We start from the raw sequence: 25701 nt of genomic DNA, 5'->3' as shown, positions 1-25701 counted from the left end.
AAGATTCTGGGTTTTTTGGGGGGTTTTTTTCCTTTTTTTTGTTTTAATTTCATGGAGTTATGTAACCTTTAACATTTTTTTTTTATATCTGTGATTTCATTCATATAGCAGAAAATTCATTTGGGTTGAAGAGTATTTGATGTAAACCGGATTATTGTTACAGTACACTTCAGCCTTAAATTCAGAGCTGATTGCTGTGAGCCAGTCTGTTAAACTGGGAATGAAGTAGAGCAATGGCTAAGCTAATACAGTAATCAAGCTTTATGAGTTATTCAGGTTCTTGACACCCCGCCCCCCTTTCTCTCTCTGTCTGTCTCTCTTTCTCTGTCTGTCTCTCTGTCTGTCTTTCTCTCTCTCTCTGTCTCTCTTGTCTGTAGTTGGTGAAGCTATGTATTGGCATGATAGATGCTGGAAAGGCATATAACACGGCCACCAAGCAGTTTGTGACTGGCATCAGAGAGCTAGCACAACAGTCAAATAAAGATGAAGTTATTGAGGTGAGTAAGCTGGTCCGGTTACCTGTGGACCCGTTTTTATTGTTATTTTATTTTTATTTTTAGTGTTGTATTGCTAATTCAGTATGTCCTTCACACGCGTTTTGTTTTCGAAGACGTATTTCACGCACACTCAGCCGTGGAGACCAGCATTCCTGCTGGAATTTTTTGTATTTCCTTAACGACATCTCTCCAGAGGCTTCGGCTCAGCCTTTTGCATATATCGAGAAAGAATGCCTTGTTCTGGATCTCCATTGTGTCTCTGTGTGAGGACCATTGTGGCTGGTATATGAGAACTAGTAGAGCACACGAGAGTGTTTCCTTCAGTCCAGATCTAGCGTCACAAAAGAGACCTTAGGGTCTGTGTGATCAAACAGTCCATATTTAGCCCATGTTGCCCACATCACATATGCTGTGTTAATGTTGTCTATGTTTTTTTGTTTGTTTGTTTTTACAGTCGAGCCTTTGCAAGTTTGCAGAGAGTCTGCAGGAGATGATCAACTATCACACAGTAAGAAAATAGGGTACTAAGCTGTGTGGGTGTGTGTGTGTGTGTGCGCGTGTGTGTACACATATGTGATTTTGTTGGTTGTGCATATGTACATGCTTGTGTGTGGGCGTTTTTTTTTTAACTGTGATAAGAGGCAAAAAGAGGATGTGTCCATTTCTCTGTTTTGTATTTGAGCTCTGTCTTTTATTTATTGCATGTGTTTTTTGACATCTCTTTGTGTGGAGGTAGAAGGATTAGACTCCCAAAGCCATGTATCTAATCACACATTATGATAATAAAAGTAAAAATAAGAGGTTATTTTACAAATATAGTGGCAATTTTGTTTATCTGTGATTTTTTTACCTTTCTTCTTGGTGTTTGAAATTTGGCATGATGAACTGGGAATACAATTTTCAATAATTACGAACGATTTATGAGAAAATTATAAACTGTCAGGAATTTTGCTGAAAAGTATTCTCGTGTATTTATGTGTGGCCGTCGAAGTACTTTGAAGCGTCAGTGGCCTTTTGGTCCAGTTTCCTGGTTGGTTACTCTGGAAACTCAGGGTTTATAGAGGAGAGCTGTGAGTCACCACTGTGGCCTGTGATAAGATCAGCTGATTATGCGGTTTAAGCTCTTATTGAGTGGAACCAAGCACATGACTTAAAGCACAGATCTGTGTGTTTGTCATTATATCTGTCATCTCAGTCACACTGGGCTGTATTGTTAGATTTCCATCAGCACTAAACCTCTTTAAAAAAAAAAAAAAACTCCCTCTCAGATCATTTTGGCTTTTGGTAAAGACTGTGACTAAGCAAGCGTACCCTACATACTTTCTTGACCAGTTTTAATGTTTTTTTGTGTTGTCCTTTATGGTTGCAAGGGTGTGCAATGAGTCATTAAACCAAAGTTTGCCATTTCTGAATGAGCCTACAGATGTCTCCGATAATTATAAAACTGTAAATGTGAAGTTCCCTGGTTCACAGTTGTAGTAAGAAAAGGTTCTTGTATGTTCTCTGTCTTTAGATTTTGTTTGACCAAGCCCAGCGATCAATCAAGTCACAGCTTCAGACGTTTATGAAGGAGTAAGTATGTTGAAACAGTGGATTCCTTCAACAGACTTTTCAAAATCAACCTTGTTTGTTGAATTGCCATTCAGATTCATCTCAGTTAACACATTTTAAGCGGAATGTTTACATTTGTTGTCAATTCATTGAGAGTAATTCACATTCACTCTTCTCATAATTCTCTCTCTCTCTCACACACATTGACAGGGATCTGCGTAAATTCAAGGAGGCTAAGAAGCAGTTTGATAAAGTGAGCGAGGAGAAAGAAGCAGCTCTTACTAAAAATGCACAGGCCCCACGCAACAAACCGCACGAGGTAGAGGAGGCCACCAACATCTTAACAGCCACGCGCAAATGCTTCCGTCATATCGTCTTAGACTACGTCCTTCAGGTGAGAGCCAATCGAAGCGCCTAGCGCCGGGCCAGGCCGATTCAAAGTGCAACAGTGAAATCAAACCCTGGTGACGTTCTTTGTATACAAATCTCAAAGATAAGAGACCGCAAGTCACCCTCAGATACCTGACTACCCAAGCCAACTTTGATAACGTTAAGTGTGATATTGCCAGACCGTTACATGTTGAAGGGTAAACTCAGTTATGTTCGACCTCTTGCGCAAGCTTTTGCCATACCACAATGTCCAGGGCATTTCTTTTCTGGATCCGTGTGGTTGACCGCCTAGTCCAATGACTCACAGTTGCATGACTATAGAAGAGGAAGAAGGAGAGTCTGCTGTGACAGGGCTTCCTGTACATCATGCAAAAGCATAATTTGCATCAAGGGCTCTTAAATATGGATGGATGTGTTCTTTTTCGCGTTCTGACCAGTGTCTGTTCCTTTGTCCTTGTTAGGAAATGCGGATGAATTTACAGCAGGCTGCTAAATAGCTAATCCGCCTTTTAAGTTAATTATCCCAAGTTGACCTTATTCTCCAGGCCCTTCAAAATTAATGCATGTTGTCAAAAGAGTTTGTCTTTTGGCCTTTCCGGCTGTTGTCACGTTTCGACTGAAGACGACCTCAGAAGGTTCCTCTGTGTCCGAAACAGAACAGATCACCCCCTGGTGGTCCAAAGAGACAATAGCACCTTTCCAGTTAGTGTAAAAATAGAAGGTGTGACTGTAGCTGTATCTTGTAGATTCTGTGGTGTCTGTATTCGTTAATATAGATGCCTTTTTGAACAGTCAGTAACTGTATTTTCAGGCTTCTTGCCATGCTTTAAGGAGAGCAAGTTTGTTGTTTCAGAATTGTTATTAATATGAAATACCCTTGGATTTTCCCGACCTCAAGCTGCCTCATAAGATTGCAAAGAATAGGAAATTGGAGTCTGGAGTCGAGAGCCTTGTTTTTTTTTTTTTTTTTTTTACTATGACTGTGTGTGTCTTACATTAGAACGTGCTTTCTTTTTATTTGTTGAGAGCACATAATCGTCGCCACCCATTTTATTATCTCAGTGGTGATTCATGATGCAGACAGAGTTTTAAAAATATGGGTACAGTGAGATAAGAATGCTTCATGGGTTCATTCCACTCACAGTCTCATCAGATACTGTTCCTTTCCTCAGATCAATGTACTCCAGTCCAAGAGAAGATCAGAGATCCTCAAATCAGTAAGTGTGTATTAAACCCAAACTCAAACATATCTGTTCGTTGTCCTCTCTGACCACGGCTGAAGTCTCCTATATCTTTGTTTCTCTCTGGAATATCTTTCCCTTTCCTCTCTAGATGCTGTCGTTCATGTATGCCCATCTGACGTTCTTCCATCAAGGCTATGACCTGTTCAGCGAACTGCAGCCCCTCATGAAACAGCTTGGGGGACAGGTCAGTGTCCTCATATTCCCACCGTACCGTTCCCACATAACGAGGCTGGCCGCTGACCGGCTCTTACTGTTCTCATCTCCTCAAAAATATTATCTCGGTCAAACCATTCGTCCTTTTAGATAATTTCAGAGCCTGTGCATAACGATTTTGCATCAAAAGTATTTAAAACCGAATTGCCGGCCTTTGCTGGTAGCTAGAGCTAATATTTTGATATGTCTGTTGGCTTTAACAGAACGCTAATTTATTTACGACTCCAGCGTCCACATGCTTGATTTAGCACACACCAGCAAATATAAGCAAGTAGACACCCATTTCTCCCAGTCACTGAACTGCTGCCTGCTGCTTTAGACTGGGACCAGTAAGGGTCTAGGAGAGTCAGGTCGCCGACAAGGCTCCTGCACTTTCATTTTCGGCCTGTTATTGTTATAGCGAGATAATGCCTGGCTTCCTCTGGGCTTTGGGAAGGGCTTCATGAGAAACTGGCTTGAGTTGGAAAGAGGAAGGTGGGTTGGCAGGGTAATCCCAGAGTGGGAGTTGGACACCGTGACTAGGAGCTGGAGCGTATTAGTCTTTGAGGACCAGAGCAGAAGGAGCTGCACCGCTGAGGAGGAGTAGAAGGTTTTGGGATTTGTCATGGTGTAACGTCCTCCATCCTCTATCATGAGGCTGAAGAAAGTGGAGAGACTGTGCAGGGAGGCATGGAGGAGCTGTCAGCAGGTCTGTGTCTTAAACTCTGCACCCTTGAACATCGACAGAGCCTTACTCTCAGTTTACTATCAGTTTTCCTTTGTGTCTTAAACTCTGCACCCTAGAACATCATCAGAGCCTTACTCTCTTATCAGTTTTCCTTTGTGAAAGTTTACACTCGTTAGTCCGCTTTCGTGAAACAATATTTATCGAAGAACTTGACTTAGGTGGTGTGCGACTCATAGTTTTAAGTCGGTGCTTTTGTAGACTACGGCTAGTTTGACAGCATCAGTCATGGACTGTATTAAGGTATTGATGTAAGGATTTGATTTTTTTTTTTCCTACGGTTAACTGAAGTTGTTTCAGCTTTAGCATAATGCACAGCAAGTGGTTTACACAGACATGGTGCAGAGGAATTGTTAATAGGACACGCTGTGTGAGGTCCGCGTCCATTTCTTTTGCATGTTTATGTTGAAAATGATCTGCCTTTTCCGTTCTCTGGTTTTCACGCGTTTCGTGTTCTGGGCATCTGTAGCGTAGGGCAAAGTGGAGAGTTGGTGAGTGTGCCAGTGATGAATACTCACGAGGGATTAAAAGTGACCAGACGTCGTCATATGAAATGGAGCCTTCCTTGGCGTGCGGTGGAAATTTGGTGTGTTTCTGACACAGAGAGAGGAAAACATTTCCCATCTGATCTTATCACAAGCACAGCTGCCTGCCTACTTCCTGTCAAAACCAAACACTACAATCTACCCAAAATATGTGTTTTTACTCGCCTTTAAATGTGAACCATAGACAAATGGGGACTTTGAAAATGCCAGTGATATTTTTGTAAGTTAAGACATGATGTACGGTTCAGGTTGTGCAGTTCTCGTGTGATGTCGTGTGATATTTTTAAAAAGAAGATGTTGGTTTTGAAGAGCTTGGGTTGTGATGCAAGATCGTGAAAGATATGTTTTTTGAGCAGTTCTCTGTAGCCTGTGGAAGTGTAGGCTCACTGAAATTAGTCTCTCCCAGTCTCATTTAACACACCATAAAGCATAGCAGACCAAACTAATCGAGCTTTGGGACGTTTGTTTATCTGCACGGTACTTTTATTGGCTGGGTGGAGAGGTCTGGGCCCTTTTATTGGCTGGATGAGGAGTTTTGGGCACTTTTATTGGCTGGATGGGGAGTTCTGGACCATGCTATAGCACATTTGAGATGAATGTTCAGACACAGTGGTGTTTAAAGAATTGTTTTCCATTGAAGTGCTGGTACAATTGTCGTGCTCTTGGGAAAAATTAGACCATGTTGATTTATTTGTTTGACTTGCAGATAATAGTCGCAAAGAAAATATTCTTCATGTGATATTTCTCCTCTATTCAAACCTGTCTCAGAAAAACTCCCACAAGATTTTCAAGATGTAAGATGCATTTTCTAATTTGACTTCACTCGTTGAACCGGTGAGGTTCAGGCCCTGTGTAATTTGCATGGTAATAGATCTTTCTTTGCTGAGTGCTGTAGAAATAGCCTGTGTTAAACAGTAACACGGGCTCAATGTGGCTAAACATTACATATGAAGCAGGCCAAGGATATGTTCTGTAAACTTGTGGCTTAATGTTTGGCAGTATGCCGGGCCTACCTGGAACAAATGTGTTTAACAAAGCATGAGAGCGGCAAGGATAAGATTTGGATCACAACAAAGATACCAATACGCGTGCACACACACACACAGACACACACACACATGCACTGTTCTAAAATTCTGTCGTTTTGTAGTTGGACCAGCTGGTGGTGGATGCAGCAAAAGAGAAGAGGGATATGGAACTGAAGCACTCCACAATTCAGCAAAAGGTACAGAGCTTTTCTGCCTTTTCTTCAATGCGCCCACATGCACGCGCGCACACACAGACACACACACACACTGTGCTGCTCTCAGTCCGGCACAGGGCCAGTTCAGTCTCATGACTGTGTCCATCTGCCGCGTGAGCTTTCACCTGCATAACATACTACATACCACTAAAATGGGCCACGCCCACACACACACACACACACACACACACACACACATTCAGTCAGGTCTGTTTTTTAGGTAAGTTAGTCCTGACTGTATTACCTAAATGTTGACAAGTTAAGACGTCCCTCCTCTTCTGTCTCAGCCCTCTCCTCTCAGGACCACTCCACCTTCTCATTCCAGCCTTCAGAGACCCACAAACACACCCATAAAGCTCAGTCCTCTCCAGCTCCCTGTGAACGTGGACTTTGCTCTTAAGCACACACACACGCATATTAAAACATACGCTGCCCAAGCTAATGTAAGAAAACTGCTCCCTACTGCCACCTGGATGACTCATGAAACAGGGACATCCCTGGCGTTTAGCGGACAGATTTGTAGGTGACTGACGATACCCATTACCGGCGCATGCCGTTCCCGCGTGCCTCTCATGTTTTATTCAACAGGCAATGAAGTTTAATCAGCAAGTCTGACTACAGTTCTCTAGTAGCGTCTCTGTCCCCCCTACAGAGCGAGAGCTGCTGGAAAACTGTAACCAAACACCGTGCTGTCACCCTCATGTATTATTCAGACAAGGGGGCGGAAGCTATTGCTTACAAGCCGGGCCCTTCCTGCTCAGTTACAGAGCAGTGATAGCTCTCCTGCCGTGGGCTGCAGGGTTCCTGACCTCCCAAAAGCTCAATTAAAGGCGAACTTTCCCGGGCGTGTGTTTAATTCACCCTGCCTGGGTAGAGGGGATAAAATTCCCTACCTTCGCCGGAAGTTTCCCCGGCGCGGCGGCATCCGAGCCGTGACGTCTCGTGAAGGGTCACTGAGCAAAGATAAAATTGTATCATGTGACTGGAAAGGGCGGGGGTTAGGAGTAGGCACACATGTTTTAGACAAAGACACATTGCTTCGCTACAATGTACCCAGTAAGGCGGGCACCCGACGAATCTTTCTCACCAGTTTGTGCCAATGACCATTCGTCCTTGAGAGATTGCATGCAGTGTGTCGCCTCTGTCCTTTTACCCTCCTCCTCCTCCTCCATTTGCGCCCCCCCCCCTTACCTTCCCTCCCCCCCTTTGGAGCAGCATTCTATTTTTATGTTTTCTTTTTCTCCCTCCCATTCTCTCTCTCTCTCTCTCTCTCTCTCTCTCTCTCTCCCTCTCTCTCACTCACTCACTTTCTCTCTCTCTCTTGCTGTATGTATCAGCAGTTCTAACCTGATCACTCTTCTTTTCTCCCCTCTCTTCCAAGGCTGCTCTGCAGGTAAGTCTTTCCTCTTCTCTTCTGTCCTTATGTTTCAGCACTTTATTCCCACTGAAAGTTAGCCCAGGTCGAACTCATCAGACAGTATAGGTGCGGTGATGAAAGGTCACCTCTTATTTGGCTGGGAAGGAGGCTCCAGACTAGTATTGACTGATGCCAACACTATGTTTGTTTCTTGCACTTATTATGATAATTAGGACCGTAATTTGTGCCAAACACAAATCTTTTGTAACAGAACTGCATCTGCGGTTGCATTTCATTCTCATTCCCTTGTAGAATTAGAGCCTATACAGTGTGTTCATTTGTTCTGCTATCACTCTACTATTATAATGTAAACCAGGCTGAAACTTGCTGAGTAATCGTCCGTGTTTTGTTGTAGTTCTGTTGTGAAGCTATAGAGTTAAAGGCTTTTGGTAACTACTCTGAGCTGAATTGACACACTGGAGGAAAATACACACAGTGAAGAGGAACAGAATATGTCGTTAATGCACGCGTAATATAAATGATTAATACAGAAGCTACTCCACTGTGGTTTGGTTTTCCGAAGCTACAAGCCACAGAAAGACCAGCTAGCCGTCCACCAGGCGTGCACACACACACACACACACTCACACACACACACACACACACACACACACACACACACACACATTCCTGTGACCTTCTCTTGGCACTGGGGCTTTGCAGAAGGGAGGAGCTTGCACCAGTCAGCGGTGACATAAACTGATGTTGTCCTCATTCTCTAAACACACACACATGCACACATATACATGAAAAAGAGAACAGCTTGTGTGCAAGCAGGAGATGGCCGCTGAGATACCGCGCCACTAACAAGCCTGACATGGAAACGCATGCCGTTTGTAGACACTAGCATTGCTTCTGAGAGAAACACACTCACTCAGTCACATCACTCAGGCATGAAGATATTCAGCCGGTTTCACTATGTGTGGTATCTGGTGAGTTTTTAGCATGTCTGCTGTTACTGTTTTCATTATGGAAGGGTACGTGATTTTGGAGAAGTTTAATACTTTTAAACTTTGGGAAATTATTTAGGTTACCCTGGATTTGTTGTGTTGTTATTTTGAGAGTATCAACTGTCCATGAACGTACTAGAATTCAGAGTTGTATTTATAGATTCCCAGTGCTTGCCTGCAAACAGTACATATGTATATATGTGTTTCCACTGTCTAAGGTGATAGGCGGGGTCAGGAGCGTGTCATATTCTTCAATTTTGAAGGGTTTCCTTTATCCGCTATGAATTTCAGGAGGCACCAGAGAACAACACATTACTTGATGCTCGCTGTTTTCACACTTGGAGGTCTACCTCTGTATGTAGTGGCCTTCTTCGCTGTTTGTCTGTCTGCTTGTTTCTCTGAAATGCTTGTTGAAAATGCAGTGGTCCCAGTTTTCCATCTTCCATTTGATCATCGTGATGTTGTGGTTCCTCTTTTGTTTTGAAAACAACATCCTACCAGTGTAGCCATAGCATGGCTTTATTCATGGTCTCAGTGTTTTAGGTTGGTGTCTGAGATCCAATTATGTTTCTCACAAATTTATTGTATGATACGCATTCATCATAAATGTGTCTATCAAAAAACATAAACTGTAGGTAACACACCTCCACCTCTGTTTGCTGATTTTGGATCGACCTTCTATGTTCATTAAAGTTGCATGGACGTTTGCTGCTGACCTATTGTGGAGAAGATAGTGAGAGTTCTTTCCATCGACCAATTTTCCATTGTAGCTCATTGTTCTCGGCTGAAATAAAACCAGTCGTCTACACGGGAGCGTAGGCCTCCAATGAAAAGTCTTGTCGCAGCCGCGCGGTGTGCATGTAATACCTCTGGAGCTTTAGGAAACCGTGTGCGTGGGCACGGAAACTCCGGCCTTTGTCTGTTCTGGCAAGAGCCTCAAACGCGCATTCTGCCACTGCCCAAAATACACAAGGCTTTGAGTCATGAGCGGTGGTGGAAAAGGCTGGTGAGGGAACACATGGGATCCTGCATGAGTGTGCTCAGGTTTCAGACCTCTAAGAACCTAATCTGCCTGAGAGACTGCGCCACCTCATTCCAGCTCAGCCCTGTAAACACAGCGAGAGAGACAGCGAAGCAATGCCGGCAGAGTTCTGGCCCGTTCACGCAAACGCCGCAAATACACTAACGCACAGGCCAGCTCCGATGCTAACGCTCACTTCTACCCCTCTACCCACTCTGCACCGCGCGATTTTATAGGTTTACTGCGCGGTCCTGTAAATGTGGTTTTTGATCTGTATGATAGTACCTCACGATGTTTTTATTATGTTTGTCCTGCTATTGAGCTGTCTGGTCCATCAGAGCCGTGTCTGATTCATACGGAGTAAACCTTAAATATGTTTCTCCTGCAAGATTGCTTGGCCTAAACCATCATTCACATTCAGTTCTGTTTACTCTTCTCACATGTTGACATCATATGGGCATGGCATGGTTGTAGAGTACAAGTCTTACGCTTACACACCACAGGAGAAGCAATAGGAGCCCAGGTATACGCTCAGACTGTAAGATGATGTGCATCTTAGTGACCGGTTTCTAGTGACTGGTGTCTGGTGACCCAAACAGCGCACTAAGGAAAGTGTGACAAACGAAAAAGAAACCCAGCAGAACCACAGGAGTCAGGTGACAGGTGATAGGCTTACAGGTGTCAGTTGTTCAGGGCAGAAGCTGCGAGAAGGCGACCTCTTCCAGAGCATGACTCTCTGACACGCGCCACTGCATCGCTTGTGTTACATCTTGAGGAAGCCATGGTGATGTCTATATTATGAAAGAACGTGACTTCACAGCCAAGCCGTGGCTGTTGCCAGAAAGCACCGTATCACTATGTATAATTCACACCCATGCTGTTGAGTCCAATGCACAGGCGTTGGCTGCTGGCTTAGCTCACAGGTAGTGTTAACTGGTCTTGACCAACCCCTCAAATCTCTCATCAAATACTAACCCTGCTCCTTAGGTTCTGAGTTCTCTTAAGTAAATCCAGTCAACTTGCATTACATCTCCTTCAGTTAGTCTGTCAGTGCTCATGGGGAACATGGTTAGATCTGTTTGAACTGTGTTTGGCAAAGGCCCCTGTGATTCTAACCCAGTGGATGCTCTGTCATATAATGAGAATCAGGGTTGGTATGTTCTATCACGAGAGTTTGAATGAATTGTCATATGTACATGGTGCAAAGAATAAAAGACTTTTTATGATTTCTGTGTTTATCACTGAGTTCCCCTTTATTTATTTATCTGGGTTTTTTTTTTGTTTTTGTTTTTTTTTTTTTTCTTTTGTTTGTTTTTTTTTTTGTCAGGACTTTTCGAATGACGACACCAAGCTGGAGTACAATGTGGACGCAGACAATGGAATTGTCATGGAGGGCTATCTGTTCAAGAGGGCCAGCAATGCCTTCAAAACGTGGAATAGGTCAGTAAAAGATCTTATTTAACAGCGGACCGACCCCTCCAACATCACAGAGGTCATACGTAGTACACACTCTGTGAAGGGGACCTGAGAACAGAATTTTCCATAACTCAGAGTACCAACTCTGTTACTATGACATTGAATACCTGTCTGGTGTGAAATGTCTGTCAGTCAGATGATGGTATAAAGCTCTTGCAGATTAGGCGGTAATTGCGTACTGTCTGCTGCCATCACTAAAGGGACATGGAGTATTCTGCTGACTCGTTAAACAGCCCTGTCCGGGCACCGTGTCCCCTGCCATCAATAAACACAACGCTGACTGTTTAGACAGTCTTGTCTGGGCAACAATATGGGAACAGTGTCCTTCATCCCAGCTCCCAGGCATTTTACAGAAATAAATAAAGAAGTACATTCATGTATGTAATAAAAACTTTACAATAATTGTCAAAAATGTTAGCTACATTGAAAGGTAGCGTGCAGTTCCATCAGAATCAGATCTCATGTCTTTGAATTGAGTCAGATAGTTTGTAAATATTCTACTACTACTACTGACGTGTGTTAAGTAAGCAGTATTTAATGACTGATATTTAAATTTTGTGATATGATAACATGTAGCAGCATTGACGGTGGTACTATGTGTTTTTCATAATTGCGATTTCTTCATAGACGCTGGTTCTCAATTCAAAACAATCAGCTAGTTTACCAGAAGAAGTTTAAGGTAAGCTGTGTGTGTTTCATAAGACACACATAAAATGTACACAGACCCTGTACACCTTGCTTATTTCACCTGCTTAGTTTTTCTACATTTTGACTGAAAGTCAAAGACACCTTCTGCATTTGTAAGAGACCCCTGAGGAGTTTGGGTTTTTAAAGTCAAATCAGTGAATGTTAAAATACGTTTACATTTGCATGAATTCACTTTGCATATGCTTTTATCCTTACAAGACAGGCAGAGTACAAAACCAAGCAAATAGCCATTGAGGAGCTTATTGTTGCATAAGTGCGACTGCTAAGTTCATTATCAAGGCTAGATACACACACAAGTAAGTTTAAGGAAAATGATACAGTGACCTACAAGTGATATAAACTATAGCGTGCCAAGTATTGCAGTTAAGTGCTAGGTTAATCTGCATGGTAAAAAGAGCCAGTGCTCATAGGTCAGAATAGGCAGAAGAGCCATGCAGTACTCATCATGGAGTGATGCACTGTGCATCAGAGAAGAGAGTCATCAGGATAGTAGGTAGGGGTCGAGTATAGAAAGGTGATTTTAGTTAGTGGTTTGTGGAGCTAGGGGTTTCACATAAAAGGTGAGTCTTGAAGCTTGCGAGGGGGTCGGCAGAGCGGATGGAGTCGGGCAGCTCGTTCCACCGCTGAGGGACCACACGTGCAGAGAGTCCAGTCATTGTCTTTCTGCTGTGGGGTGGTGGAATCACCAAACGCGGGGACGTAGGTCTTAATTAAGTGACCCAGTGTATGGAGGAGCGGTTCCGCTGGTAGATTTGAAAGCCAACATCAGGGACCTAAACTTGAAACAGGAGAGTAAAATTAGGAGAAAGAACATTCTGATAGAGGTCAGCGTAGGATAAAACCCACAGACGATTTGCAGTACATACCACTGAAGCCTCAGACAGCACACTTTATGCACCGTCTGGTGATATATTTTTTTTTTTTAGCTGTTTTTAGCTTATGTTTTATAGCAAGTCTTCAGTGTGTCAAACCTTTGTATGAAGCGTCTTCACTTGGTCCCCGTTCTCTAGGATGTCCCCACGGTGGTGGTGGAGGACCTGCGACTGTGCACGGTCAAACACTGCGAGGACATCGAACGCCGCTTTTGCTTTGAAGTTGTCTCACCAACAAAGTGAGTAGAACCTGTCAGCGTTTGAAGAAGGGATCTCAGAGCTAAGTGCCATTTTGGAAAGGAAAGCCACTTTGTGAGTGGTAGATTAAGTAGTCAATGGGAAGTGTTATTAAAAGTGCTTATTCTTCAGCTGAGTGGTCTCTCTACCACGTGTACATAACTCAAGCCATTATGTCTAGAATCCCTGTCAGTTTTTTCCTATCCAATGAGTAGCTGAGGAGAGAGAAAACTATAAAAGAGCCATTGACCAAACTGGAGAACTCGTGCTACAAAATATAGTAACAGCATAATAATAATAATCATAATAATAATCATAATAATAAAAGGATAATAATCATCTTTGCTATGGAATTTGTGTACAATATGCCTTTTGAAGAGAACATTAAATGTTTGTAGATCTGTGGGCCAGAGAGACAGGCTGACCGTGTGTGTGTGTGTGTGTGTGTGTGTGTGTGTGTGTGTGTGTGAAATCCCCAGGAGCTGTATGATGCAGGCGGACTCAGAGAAACTGAGGCAGGCCTGGATCAAAGCAGTGCAGAACAGCATAGCCACTGCGTTCCGAGAGGATACAGAGGTCAGCCTCCGCTTCCCTCCATTTCCCTCCCATGCACTCGGAATACCCCTGAATATTCACTCACTCATCATGAAGGATAAACACAGGCCCTTATCACTGGCCATGTGTTAGCGGAGTGTCTGAGTAATAGCTTAATAATCGACTTGATTGCTTAATAAATAAATGCTTTAACTCAAGCGTTTGTTCCCAGTGAATTTTTAAGTGGGCTGTACTGGTGTTGCCCTCATACTGATCCAAGTTCACGGTTTGACAGAAGCTGGACCGGAAGTCGTCCACGTCGACGGGCAGTCTGGACTCGGGTGGTGAGCCCAGAGAGAAGAGTCTGAAAGGAGAGAGCGCTCTCCAGAAAGTTCTGGCCATTGCAGGAAACACAGTATGCTGTGACTGTGGCCAACCTGACCCTCGCTGGGCTAGCATTAACCTAGGCATTACACTGTGCATCCAGTGCTCTGGCATCCACAGGTCTGTCTGTGTGTCTGTCTGTGTGTCTGTCTGTGTGTCTGTCTGTGTGTCTGTCTGTGTGTCTGCGTGTGTCTGCGTGTGTCTGCGTGTGTCTGTGTGTGCCTGTGTGTGAATGTGCATGTTTCTGTGCGTGTGCATCTGTGCACACGTCTGTGCGTGTGTGTGTCTGTGTGTGTATTACTGTGAGATAATGAGTGAAACAAATCAGTAAAGCATATCATGCCAAGGGAATGATGTTTCCAGTGATGGCAAAAGACAGTTTTAATTCTCAAATTCACATCAGTGTCTTTCCGCTCTGGCCACTGGCCACTTTTAAAAACAGGCTAAAGACTTTTGTGTTCACCTCCGCTTTTAACTGCTGCTAATTAGTCCTTTTATGGATTTTACTGTTTTTATTTTCTTATGCAGTTAATTGCTGTCTATTGCTCCTTTTTATTTATTTTATTGTTTTTATTTCTTCTTTTTCATTTTATACTGTTTACTTAATCTTTTTATTTTTCCATGTTTTTTTCTATTTATTTTTATGTAAAGCGCTTTGAATTACCTTTGTGTATGAAACATGCTATATAAATAAAATGACCATTAACATTCCACTCTTCTCATACAGTACTGAACTGTTGTGAGATACAGCAGTGGTCCAGATAATGATTGTTATAGTCATTATTAAGGATGTCATTCTTCTTTTCTTCTCAGGAGTTTGGGCGTTCACTTCTCCAAGGTTAGATCTCTGACATTGGACACTTGGGAGCCAGAGCTGCTGAAGGTGAGAAGGGGCTTGTGTGAATGAGGGATGGGCTCTGTCACTGGGGATGGGGGGGGGGGGGGGAAAGGAGAGATGGAGAGCAGGGCTAACAGATGGGCCTTAGCATGTGGAGGCATGAGTATGCTAAAGATCCATCCATCCGGCTCATCTCATCCTGCTGAGTGTCTGTCAGGATAACACACACACACACACACACACAGAGAGAGAACACTGACTCTGTCAGTCGTGTGAAACAGTCTTGTGAGAAGCAGTCATTTATTATGTTTTGTGGTTGTCCTTGGAGTGTCTTTTTGATTTTTTAGAGTAGCTCAGTCTGTCTGTCTCATTTTATTTATTAGTGGGAAATCAATGATATCATTTCTCTTTCATGGAGATGGCGTGTTATAGACCACGGAAAATCTCGAGATTGGTGTTTTTGAGAGTTGACATCTTTGGCTCATTACTGTGCTCTCTGTGATGTAATCATGAACACATTTTCCCTCTGACTCGGTGTAATTATGAACACATTTTCCTCCTGAGTGGTTCATTTAGTGGATTACATTTGCCGATGTTTTTGAAATCCGGTATGTTTATAAATGTGGAAATTTTGCAGACCGTAGTTGAAACGTTCATATGGGAATCCATTGTCAAAGCGTCTACGCCTGTCGATGGCACTGTGAATATGTTTAGCTTTATGTGCGTTTAAGCCATTACAGAAAGTCAGTGTTTTCTGATGGAAAATTTGAGGGATAGAAACCCAAGTGATGTATTAAAACAACAAACACCACAAGTTCAGTGCCGTAATGAGCCCATGTGAAACCTCCTTTGAACCCAGTTTGTCAGTGTTACTTCAGTGTCTTACACACAAATATTGACCAAACAGTATGAACTTGTGTGTGTGTGTATATATGTGTGTGTGTGTATGCTCTTATTTGTATGACATTATTTGTTGTAATTATGCCAACTTTGTTTCCTGTTAATGGCTCTTTTATGGTGTTCAGATGAAAATGAAAAATTGATTTAAACAAGATTTTTTTTTTTTTTTTTAAGTCTTTTGTCAATCTATGTGAGTGAAGTCAATTAGAGTTCATAGTGTGAGTGTGTGTGTGTGTGTGCGTGTGTTTGTGTGCAGCTGATGTGTGAGCTGGGGAATGGAGTGATAAATCAGATCTACGAGGCGCGGAGAGAGGAGCTGGGTGCCAGGAAACCACAGCCCGGTGACCCCAGGTACTGCACTGCATTCAACCATCACTAAAGACAAGAACAGGCGAAGACTGAGGCTGACATTAGGCTGAAGCTCATAGTGACACAAAGCCAGTATGGAAAAACATGAATCGTAACATACTCTCAAAAAGTCATTTCTTACACCAGTCTTCAAGCTCAAAATGTCTTCTAGCACATACCAGCTTTCTGAAGTACTTGATGACTGGTAAATCGACTGAATCAAAGCTATTGGTGCTAAACTACAGCAAAACCTTGCTGACCCATGAGTCTAAATGGCAGTGGATCTCAAGATTTACCTTGCCTCATATATTTCTGGCTGTCTCTGATCTACAGACATGAAATCGAGGCCTACATCAAAGCCAAGTACGTGGACCGGAGGTTCGTGCGACGGCCATCAGACGACGAACTGAAGGTGAAGATCGTGACCCTGAGCAAGCAGGAAAAGCGCCTGAGCGGCGGATCAGAGCCCCCGCCTCCCAGGGCCCCGCCCTCCACGCCCAGAGCCCGCCCAGGTTCAGGCGCCTCAGGTGAGAACCGCTTCCTCAGACTGACGTGTATAACAGCTCAGTGGGCTCGGCTCTCTCTCTCTCTCTCTCTCTCTCTGCTCATGCCAAAAGATACTCCCTCTCTCTGAGACATGCTGACTGCTGTAACTCTAGCCTTCTGCTTTTCTATCTGTCTCCCCTCCTCTCCTTCACTCAATCCTTCCTGTCTGTCTCTGTCTCTGTCTCTGTCTCTGGCCTGTCCCTGTGCTTTGGGACTAACCCCTTCCCTCCGCCTCTTTGCCTCTTTGAATTCCCACCCTCGAATTTTTGTGTAGCCATGACTGACATAGAGGAGGCCCAGCGCGAGACTCTCTTCCGTGCTGACGAGCTAAACTCTCTCTTCTCCTACTTTGACACCTCCTCTAAACTGCGGAGTAGTAAGTACAGCTCTATGACTGTAGCTCATTGGAGAGATCATCTGTGTGTGTCAGCGTGTGGTCTGGTCTTTTTTTTTTTTTTTTTTTTTTTCCTTCCCTCTCTGCCCATTCTCTTAGCTCACTGATGGTGGCTCGCATCGTGTTAGTTCTCACCTGTGTGTTTGCTACACTGTTCTCAGCGGTTTCCCTGACACACTCTTGGGAGTTGGTGGCTGTCTTTGCTCTGAATCATATCCATGTCTCCTACCTTGTTTTGTTATATGACATTACATACTGAGCCGGCCGTATGATCAATGAGATTTTTCTCTGTATCAGCTCATCATTACACAGTATTCCTGTGTACAGTAAACCAGCGATGGTTTATGAAATGACGGGTCGGTAATTTGAAGTCTTTGTTTGTAGTAAAGAGCACAGACAGCGGCATACAGAACAGTGCTGAAGGGAGCAGAGAGATGCTGGCTGCCACTCCGTCCACCAACAGCCTGAATGACACAGGTCAGTCACATCTCCACACCTGTCCCTCCAGAGTTACCAGAGTGACTGGTTAAGACTGCTGTACAGCAAGAGGCAACTGCACATAAACAAAGGAGAACTTTAATTTGGTTTCTATCGTCGGATAAAATTAGTCGGTCATTACTTATTGTTACTTTTCCTTTTGTCTGGGGAGAAACGATCTGTACTTGTTGACTTGGACGTGTAGAATCTGTTGTTTTCTGAAGAGATTTTAAAGAATGACCCTGTTTTTGTCTGTTTTGCTTTCTTTCTCTCTGTCTTGGTTTACATCTACTCTGCCAGCATTCTTCTCTTTGTTGTCTTTTGTTTATGATTTATTTGGTTTTATGTGGTGTGGTTTATCATGTTTTTGTGTCTGTTACAGAAGGACCTCAGGCTTCTCACTGTCCCATGAAGGAGCTAGTGGTCTTCTCTGAGCCTAAAGAGTACTCTCCAGGCCTGCAGCTGTACTGGGCATCCTGTGCCCGCAGTCTGCCCGACATGGCTGAAGCCCTGGCCCATGGAGCTCAGGTCAACTGGGTCAACCCAGAGGAGGAGAAGAGGACGCCCCTCATTATGGCCGTACACGGAGTGAGTGCTCAAAAGCTTTTCGACCTGTGTATCTGTGTGTGTGTGTGTGTGTGTGTGTGTGTGTCTCTCTGTGTGTATCTGTGGCTCTTGTGGGATCATGTGGACAAATTTCAATGAGTATATAAGTATATGGAAATTTTTTTACCAAAAGGCTGTTATTGTTAGAACATGTAGCACCAGCATATTTCTACATTTGAGATCATATTTAGTTACAAAAAAATGGAAGTGGTTGGGAAATCTCCCCTCGATAAGAAGTATGTTCACATTTGACCTCTGTGTCTGTTTACAGGGCTCTCTGGTCACCTGTGAATTCCTGCTCCAGAACGGAGCCAGTGTGAATCAGCAGGACGCCCAGGGCCGAGGACCCCTCCATCACGCTACTATACTGGGCCATACTGGGTTAGAACAGCACACAGCTTCACTCACACACACACACACATACACACACATCAGAGGACTTATGTCCATCACACCACTTTCCTAGGCCATACCAGGTTAGAGCAGCACACATCCCCACTCACACACACACACACACACGAATCACTGCACACCATCTCACCAGCCTAAAGTTATTGCAAGTGGAGCTGCAGTTTTACAGACAGACACATTGCCTACATCCTGTTCAAAGTCTCACTCAGCTGGGAGTGAAATGGACTGTAATGTTAGGAACTTACTGTCCTTTCTGGACTGCATTGATTTTAATCTCTTTGTGAACATGGAATGTCTCCTTATGGAATATGGTTTTATCCTCCAGGCAAGTGTGTTTATTCCTGAAGAGAGGAGCCAATCAGAATGCAACAGACATAGAGGATAAAACACCACTCACTATCGCGGTTGAAGCTGCTAATGCTGACATCGTAACGCTGTGAGTTAGCATCAGATTCTCTCAGTATCAGCTCTTCTTCTTCTTCTTCTTCTTCTTATTCTTCTTATTATACATTAGTAATATTAAATAATCATTTTCTTACTTCCATTTTGGGGAAAAGACAATATTAGTCTTAATTTATGCGATTGAAACGTGTGTAGGGTAAATGCAGGCACTGTATCTGTGTATGTATCAGCTGTACAGACAGTCAAAGTCACTGCTCCTCTCCTTTACTGTGTCCACAGGCTGCGTCTGGCCAAGATGAATGAAGAGATGCGGGAAGCAGAAGGTCCGTACTGTCAGTCAGGTCAATATAACTCCCACAGCCCAACTGAGATGCAGTACAGGACCTGTATGCAAGAGTTTATCAGCCTGCAGTTAGGAGAGTCTTAGCAGAATCTGCTTTTTTTTCTTTTTCTTTTTCTTTTTCTTTCTTTTTTTTATATATATATATAAAAAAAAATACAATTGAAGGAAAAAAAAGAAAGAAAACCAGGCCTAAGTCAATGCGTACAACCCCAGAGACAGCCGAGAGAAAGTTCTGTGTGCCGGGAGACGTGCAATAGCCCTCTGTAGGACAACGTTAGACATGAAGTGCACCTTATATACAATGTGGACGTGTAGTAGACAGTCTGTTCTGTTACTCCTCAAGCTCCCTCTGAAGTAGGAGTGCTCTGGAGAAGGAGCTTGGTATTAATTATGTTGATGACACACACACACAGTGTAATGGGACACTATATTATTTATGATAACTGTACATATTTCATTGACTGTATGCGTATTCACCGTACTGTTTTATTTGGTTGTTTTTAGACAATGACTTTCTCTGTTAAGTCTTTGTTTTTAATACTATGAAATCGTTATGAGTGATATGAAGTCTTAAAGGTGCATATGATGAGGTTTTCTTGGCCATAATTCATGATTCAGACAAGACCTATGTCATCAGTGCTTCCTCTAATGTCTCGTCTCAGCGGCGTGAAAAGAAAAGTAGGATTTATGCTGCTGGGGTGTAATATGTCCATTCATCTGTTTTATTCTTATGAAAAAAACACAAGCCCCCCAGAATGTCTGTGAGATATGCTTTTCTTATGCACTGACTTTGGAAAAGGCAAACAGTTAATGGACATTTGTGTAATTATGTCAGTGAAAATCTCTCTTTTTGGACATTTAGCCATTGTTGCACAGTTTAAAGTATCTGAAGTATATATTTACATATAGATTTTGAAAGTATGTTTTGTTACACTTTTTTACACTCAGACTGGAGCGGTATAGGCAAAATAGCCATGCTTATAAAACATGTGTAGAGATATATTTATTTATCAGAGACTATTAAAATAATTTCAGTAGCTTGAATTAGTAAATGTTCTTTCTCAAAGAGTAATATACTCCAGTGTCTCAGTAATATCACCCATACCCAAGGATGCTGGTGCCAAAAACAATTCCTAATTGAGAATTATACATCTGTGTTTGATTTTCTGCAAATAATTGCAATGTCCGTTTTGGCCACAGAGGGGCGCACTAAGAGGCTCAATAGGGAACGTGAGCTGGAGCCATAGCATGTCCGACCTTAGCTGTATCATTTCTGTCCCTCCTCATACTTTCGGATCTACAGTGATTATCTGCGTATTGCCGTTAGTTTGCAGTCAAGCTGTTTTATCGTTTGCTCTCTATGGATTCAGCTACTTGCTTTGCCTCTTTCTTTTTCCCCTCTTTGTTTCCAATACTTCTGCAAGCTTCTTTTCCATGATACTGTTCTCTGTAAATGTGTTGACTCTTTTTCTTTTTTTTAATAATTTTTTTTTTTTATTATTATGCTCTAATTATCAAAAGTACCAAATGAGTATTGTTATCTTTTTTTTTTCTTATCTTGAATGTCAGAAACACATAAAACCACAGTCTGAAGAATGAGAAATAGGTCAATTTTATTCATCAAGAAAAGAAACAAGAGAGAAACTCTTAACGTTCTGTCTTTTCTGTAAACTGTCACTAAAGATGAAAAGATAATATGTCATTGTCAAAATAAAATTAAAAAAAGAAAAAAAAGAAACCGCTAGCAAAACAGTCAAACGAAGACATTAGATAAAAATCACTCGGAGTGCGGTAGATGTGTTAATCCTAGAGAAGAATTTTAATTCTGCTGTCGTTGTTACTCAAAAGATATAGGCCCAGGAAATAAACAGCAGTAACTGTTTTGAGACAACAGTTGCCAAGGCAAAGAAAATGTTCCCAATAAAAAAAGACTGTGGATTTATGTTCCAAAAACAAAAAACAAAAACAAAGGGCGAAACAGTCCTTGTTCTTTCCCTTCCTCTCTGTATTACAGTCAACGTCACTGTTTTTGTATCATCATTACTACTGCACTTTAAATATCTTACAGTTTTGTCCAGCCAAAACATTTCATGTTGGAGGATTGTTACACAGAACTGGTAAAGAGAATAGAAACTCATTTGTATGCTGTAAGAGACTGAAGGAGGACATTTTGGTCGGTCCATTCAATAAATGTACTTTTTTTTTTTTTTTTTACGTGGTACATGGTTTGCCTTTCTCTTCTTTCCGGTGCTTTCTTTCTGCTGCTTCTCTCTGTTGAGCTTCTCACCGACAGGTATGGCTTCCACTCTCACTTTCCCTCTCTCTGCCTCTGCTCTGTACACGTGTCTCTCTCTCTCTCTCTCCCGTACTTCAGGAATTGATTGATTGATTGTAGAAAAGCACAAATAGGTTTGTACCCCGTAAATGATTGGGGGGGGGTTGTCTTACGTTAAGACAGGAATTAATTCTTCCTCGGTTTTACCAGTGGAAATTATTTATGCCTTTTTCTTTTCCTCTTCTTCTTCTTCTTCTTCTTTTTCTACAGGAGATGAAACGTATCAGGATATTTTCCAAGACTTTTCCCAGATGGCATCAAATGATCCAGACAAGCTGAACCGTTTCCAGCCCCGTGACTCACAGAAACACTGAGAATAGGCTTCAAGTCCACAGCACATCTAGAACCTTCCAGACGCCCTTAGCTCAGCGCAGAGACTCCGCTTCTTTCCCTTAAACTATTGCAAAGTGTATACATCAGTACCACAAAATCATCTGACTTATCCATGTGGGAAGATCTGATTGGAGTCAATTAACTGGTTAAATGGGTGGGTTCCCAGGATTTTCCAGAATGTATTTTAAAACATTTCAAATCTGACTGACCTTGATAGTGATCGTCTTACAGCATATAGAAGACACAATACAGGATTAAAAATCATCCCTTGCATTTGTCAGCAGCTTCCAATCATATATTTGAGTTTGTCAAACAGTAGGTGAATGATATTGTATTTACAGTACCTCAAAAGTGTACTTGACAGTGTTTGTCTTAAAGTGCACAAGGTAATTGACTATTGACTGAGATTCAATGATTATTTTTTTAATTATATTAAAAACTCGAGTTGAAAGATCATTCTGGAAGGTCATGCAGACATTCATCTCAAAGTTTATTTTAAACTTAATAGGTTTGTTTTCCACTTATGTAAAGTTTATTTTCATTTTAGATCATTATATATTTTGACATGTCACTTTTTTAAAAATCTGAAACACAAAGGAAAATTTTAATCCAACGTATTTTAAAACAAATGCTCATGCCGAGATATATATATATATATATATATATATATATATATATATATATATATATATATATATATATATATATATATGCATATGTATATAGATATATACACATACACACACACACACATATATGTGTGTGTGTGTGTTATATATATATATATATATATATATATATATATATATATGTATATGTATGACTCTTGATTTACAAAGAGCCACAGTTCACGTTTCAATGATGGCTTCTACACTTTGATTTAATTGTAATGTTTGTGTTAAATGTCAGTTTTAGTCCATCTTAAATTGGAAATTATGAGTAGAACATCCACTCTGTATAGAAACCTGTATGTCTATGCATAATCTGAGTAATCTGGCCGAGATTACAGTCCTTGCTCTGTACATTTCAGACATCTTAATGTTATGACCATACAGACTGAATTCTTCACACATAAGCAAGCAGCTTTTTAAACACTCTGTTCAGATTTCCACTGCAGCGTCCAGGTTCTGGTTTGAATATTGGCGTGTGTATATACTGTCCAGTTTCTCCTGTGTGTAAAACATATAGTCACTGTCACTTTTCTCTCAGTCTGTGGGATGTAAATCGTGTACATTATGTTGATACATGTGCCTTGGATGATATGCTTTTTGTTTAAATAAGAGTTTGTGGTACTTGAATCATTTAGATCTGTGTGAATGTGTGTGTGTGTGTGTGTGTGTTTGCCCTGTTGTGATTTGTCTTCCTTTTTATTGAATGCTCTGCATAATCGTATGTAAATGGTTCATGCAATTTTTACAGAAATAACTTGTATTCGTTCCCAGTTGTCCGTCTGAAAATTTCTCAAAGTGATTAAATTGTATTTTCTGTATGAATTTATAAAGATATTTTTCCTCTTTCACATTATTTTTGTTTCGTTTTATTTTGAGTTCACTTTTAAGATAAGGTGTTAAGCAAATGAATCCAGCTTTAAACATACAGTGGCCTGATTTCAACCTCAGCAGAACCATCACTCGACAGTGCTCTGTCCTGGCACAAGTTTGGCTGCATGCGTGTGCGCACCCCGGGCTATTTAACTTTCAAATTTTAATAAAAACCCCGCTGCTCTGTGGAGGACTCCATCTCATAAACAACATACAGTGTTTCTGATCTCCCCCAGCCGCTCACTCATTCAGCACAGGAGTGATGTCACAGAATAAATACTCCATGACTCATGACTTACCTCTCCACATCAAACTGCTCTGTTCTCTCTCTCTCTCTCTCTCTCTTGCTCTCTCTCTCTCTCAAGTGCAAAGTTAAAAACGTATACGTGCATGTGTGTTTGTATACACACACATTTTATATATATATATATATATATAGAATATGCCCTGTCAGGCAAACTGGCTGGGAAAATGCTTTAGTTCACTACAGGTATCTGATCTGTGATCTGGCTAAGCTTACTAAGTACAATCAGAGACCTATGATTTCTTATGAGTAACAGGTTTATTTGGGTGGGGGAAATAGCTAACAATTTGTCTGGGATCTGGTTTCTGAAACTTGAGCTGTCTGTGGTGACTTTATTGAAAACTGAATTTATTGAGTTTCTGTGAGTTGTTATTACCAAAGAAAAGATGACTTCATTGGATTTGGCTTAGAAGATAAAAGACGCAAGAGAAAGATTTCAAAAATTTCTGATATTAAAAATATGTTTTTAAACTTCAAATTCTCTCATTTAGATTAAGTGCACAATTATTTTAACAGCACAAAAACAGGTGTATATTTTGACTCCTGTAAAACAATCCAGGTTCATTTTTTTGTTTTCCAGCAAGTACTCATTTTGTGATAGAAAATGGGGCTTCTCCATTCAGAGTTCCTGTATGTGCATCACTAAGCCTCAGGCAATGCCGTCTGGTCAGGACACAGCAGCCAGCAGCGTGAGCTGGGAGTTTGGGCCTGCCTGTGGAGGCGGGGTGTCAGGAGGTTGGAAGTCTGCGGTCAGCTCCCCACAGAGAGGCGGAGAGCCACTGCTGGAGTTCTTTCCTCTCCATAAACGAGAAACGGGCAAAAAAAAAAAAGCAAGAGGCCAAGCTCCATTAATGTCATGGACACACACTCACAGCATCCAAAAGCCCTGCACTACATCAGCTTAGGCTTCAGTCCATCATCTGTCAGCAAGACCATTCACACAGCAACACGTGAGAGTCAGGGAGAAACGCACACTAAAAGACCAGACCGGAGTTCATTCTGCCATCTCTCTTTTGTACTCTTAAAATGGTTTCACCTTTGGACATGGTCAGAATTTTCAATCTGGCGGTGATCGTCAAAATAGTTCATTTCTGTTCAAGCCTTGAAAATAAATCAGAAAACATTATAGTGATAGGGGTTGCAACATATCGGTTTGGGTGTGAGGAACATACCACAACAGGAATTAATTTTGTTGGTCTGCCATTCACATGATCCGAGTTGGAGAGAGTAACATGTTTTTTAACAGATAGCTGTGCTTGAACACTAAACATTGCTAAAGATGACCATAGATTATGTTTCAACTAGTCATCAGGTGCATCGGTAGTCATAAAAACCACATGCCATTTTTCTTACACTTTATTTTCCTATGGCACATCAGGACTAGACGTCATTAAACAGAGGGTTCTTCGTTCCCTCGATCCAGAACCAGAACCAGTCCAAGAACTGGCCACTCAGAACGGTAGGTTCCGAATGAGCTCAAATTGAAAGAATGGCTTGCGTTTCATATTTTGGAATCACGGGCCGCAGAAAATCCAAACAGTCCTGCAGTATTTTCTAAATGATGATGATGAATGGACTTGGGATGAATAGGCACAGTGTTGCCGGCGTTCTTTCGTACCGCAGTTCTCCACCTCTGCCGACTAATGGGAGGAAAATAGCGAACGTGTATCGCGCCGTACCCTACGTCCACCCACCTCTTTTCTCTCCGTCTCTTTCTCCGCTTGTTTATTTCTTAAACTGAGCTTCCCAGAATGGGCTGGCCCCAAAAAGTTCGTCTTTGCAGCGGAGGAGACACTTTTAAGAGCGAGCGTCCCTAGAGACTCATCCTCTACACCCCGGTGCGTGGCCAGCAGGATGCTGTGGCTGGAAAAACGACTTTTGTTCCTGACCACTGTGTCTGGCCTCCAGCTGTGTCAG

At 42.1% G+C, this 25701-nt stretch overlaps 1 protein-coding gene across 1 annotated transcript in view; it reads left to right on the top strand.

Moving 5' to 3' along the window:
• Positions 1–22508, top strand: part of LOC115827355 (arf-GAP with coiled-coil, ANK repeat and PH domain-containing protein 2) — a 33791-nt gene extending 11283 nt beyond the window's left edge. Inside the window, exons 3-24 of the mRNA XM_030791161.1 lie at positions 378–497; positions 952–1005; positions 2011–2069; positions 2259–2442; positions 3611–3655; positions 3771–3866; positions 6315–6389; positions 11123–11235; positions 11899–11950; positions 12990–13090; positions 13568–13664; positions 13918–14126; positions 14820–14889; positions 16001–16095; positions 16426–16628; positions 16913–17014; positions 17417–17550; positions 17903–18097; positions 18387–18496; positions 18852–18962; positions 19208–19269; positions 21817–22508. Of these exons, the coding sequence (XP_030647021.1) occupies positions 378–497; positions 952–1005; positions 2011–2069; positions 2259–2442; positions 3611–3655; positions 3771–3866; positions 6315–6389; positions 11123–11235; positions 11899–11950; positions 12990–13090; positions 13568–13664; positions 13918–14126; positions 14820–14889; positions 16001–16095; positions 16426–16628; positions 16913–17014; positions 17417–17550; positions 17903–18097; positions 18387–18496; positions 18852–18962; positions 19208–19269; positions 21817–21920 (2391 nt within the window). The 3' untranslated portion in view covers positions 21921–22508. The remainder of the gene's footprint in view (positions 1–377; positions 498–951; positions 1006–2010; positions 2070–2258; positions 2443–3610; positions 3656–3770; positions 3867–6314; positions 6390–11122; positions 11236–11898; positions 11951–12989; positions 13091–13567; positions 13665–13917; positions 14127–14819; positions 14890–16000; positions 16096–16425; positions 16629–16912; positions 17015–17416; positions 17551–17902; positions 18098–18386; positions 18497–18851; positions 18963–19207; positions 19270–21816) is intronic.
• Positions 22509–25701: the final 3193 nt, after the last annotated feature.

The sequence above is a fragment of the Chanos chanos genome, chromosome 14, assembly GCF_902362185.1.
Source record: "Chanos chanos chromosome 14, fChaCha1.1, whole genome shotgun sequence".
Classification (NCBI taxonomy): Eukaryota; Metazoa; Chordata; class Actinopteri; order Gonorynchiformes; family Chanidae; genus Chanos; species Chanos chanos.
The sequence above is the reverse complement of the archived record's forward strand: the minus strand, read 5'-3'. Positions and strand labels throughout refer to the sequence as shown.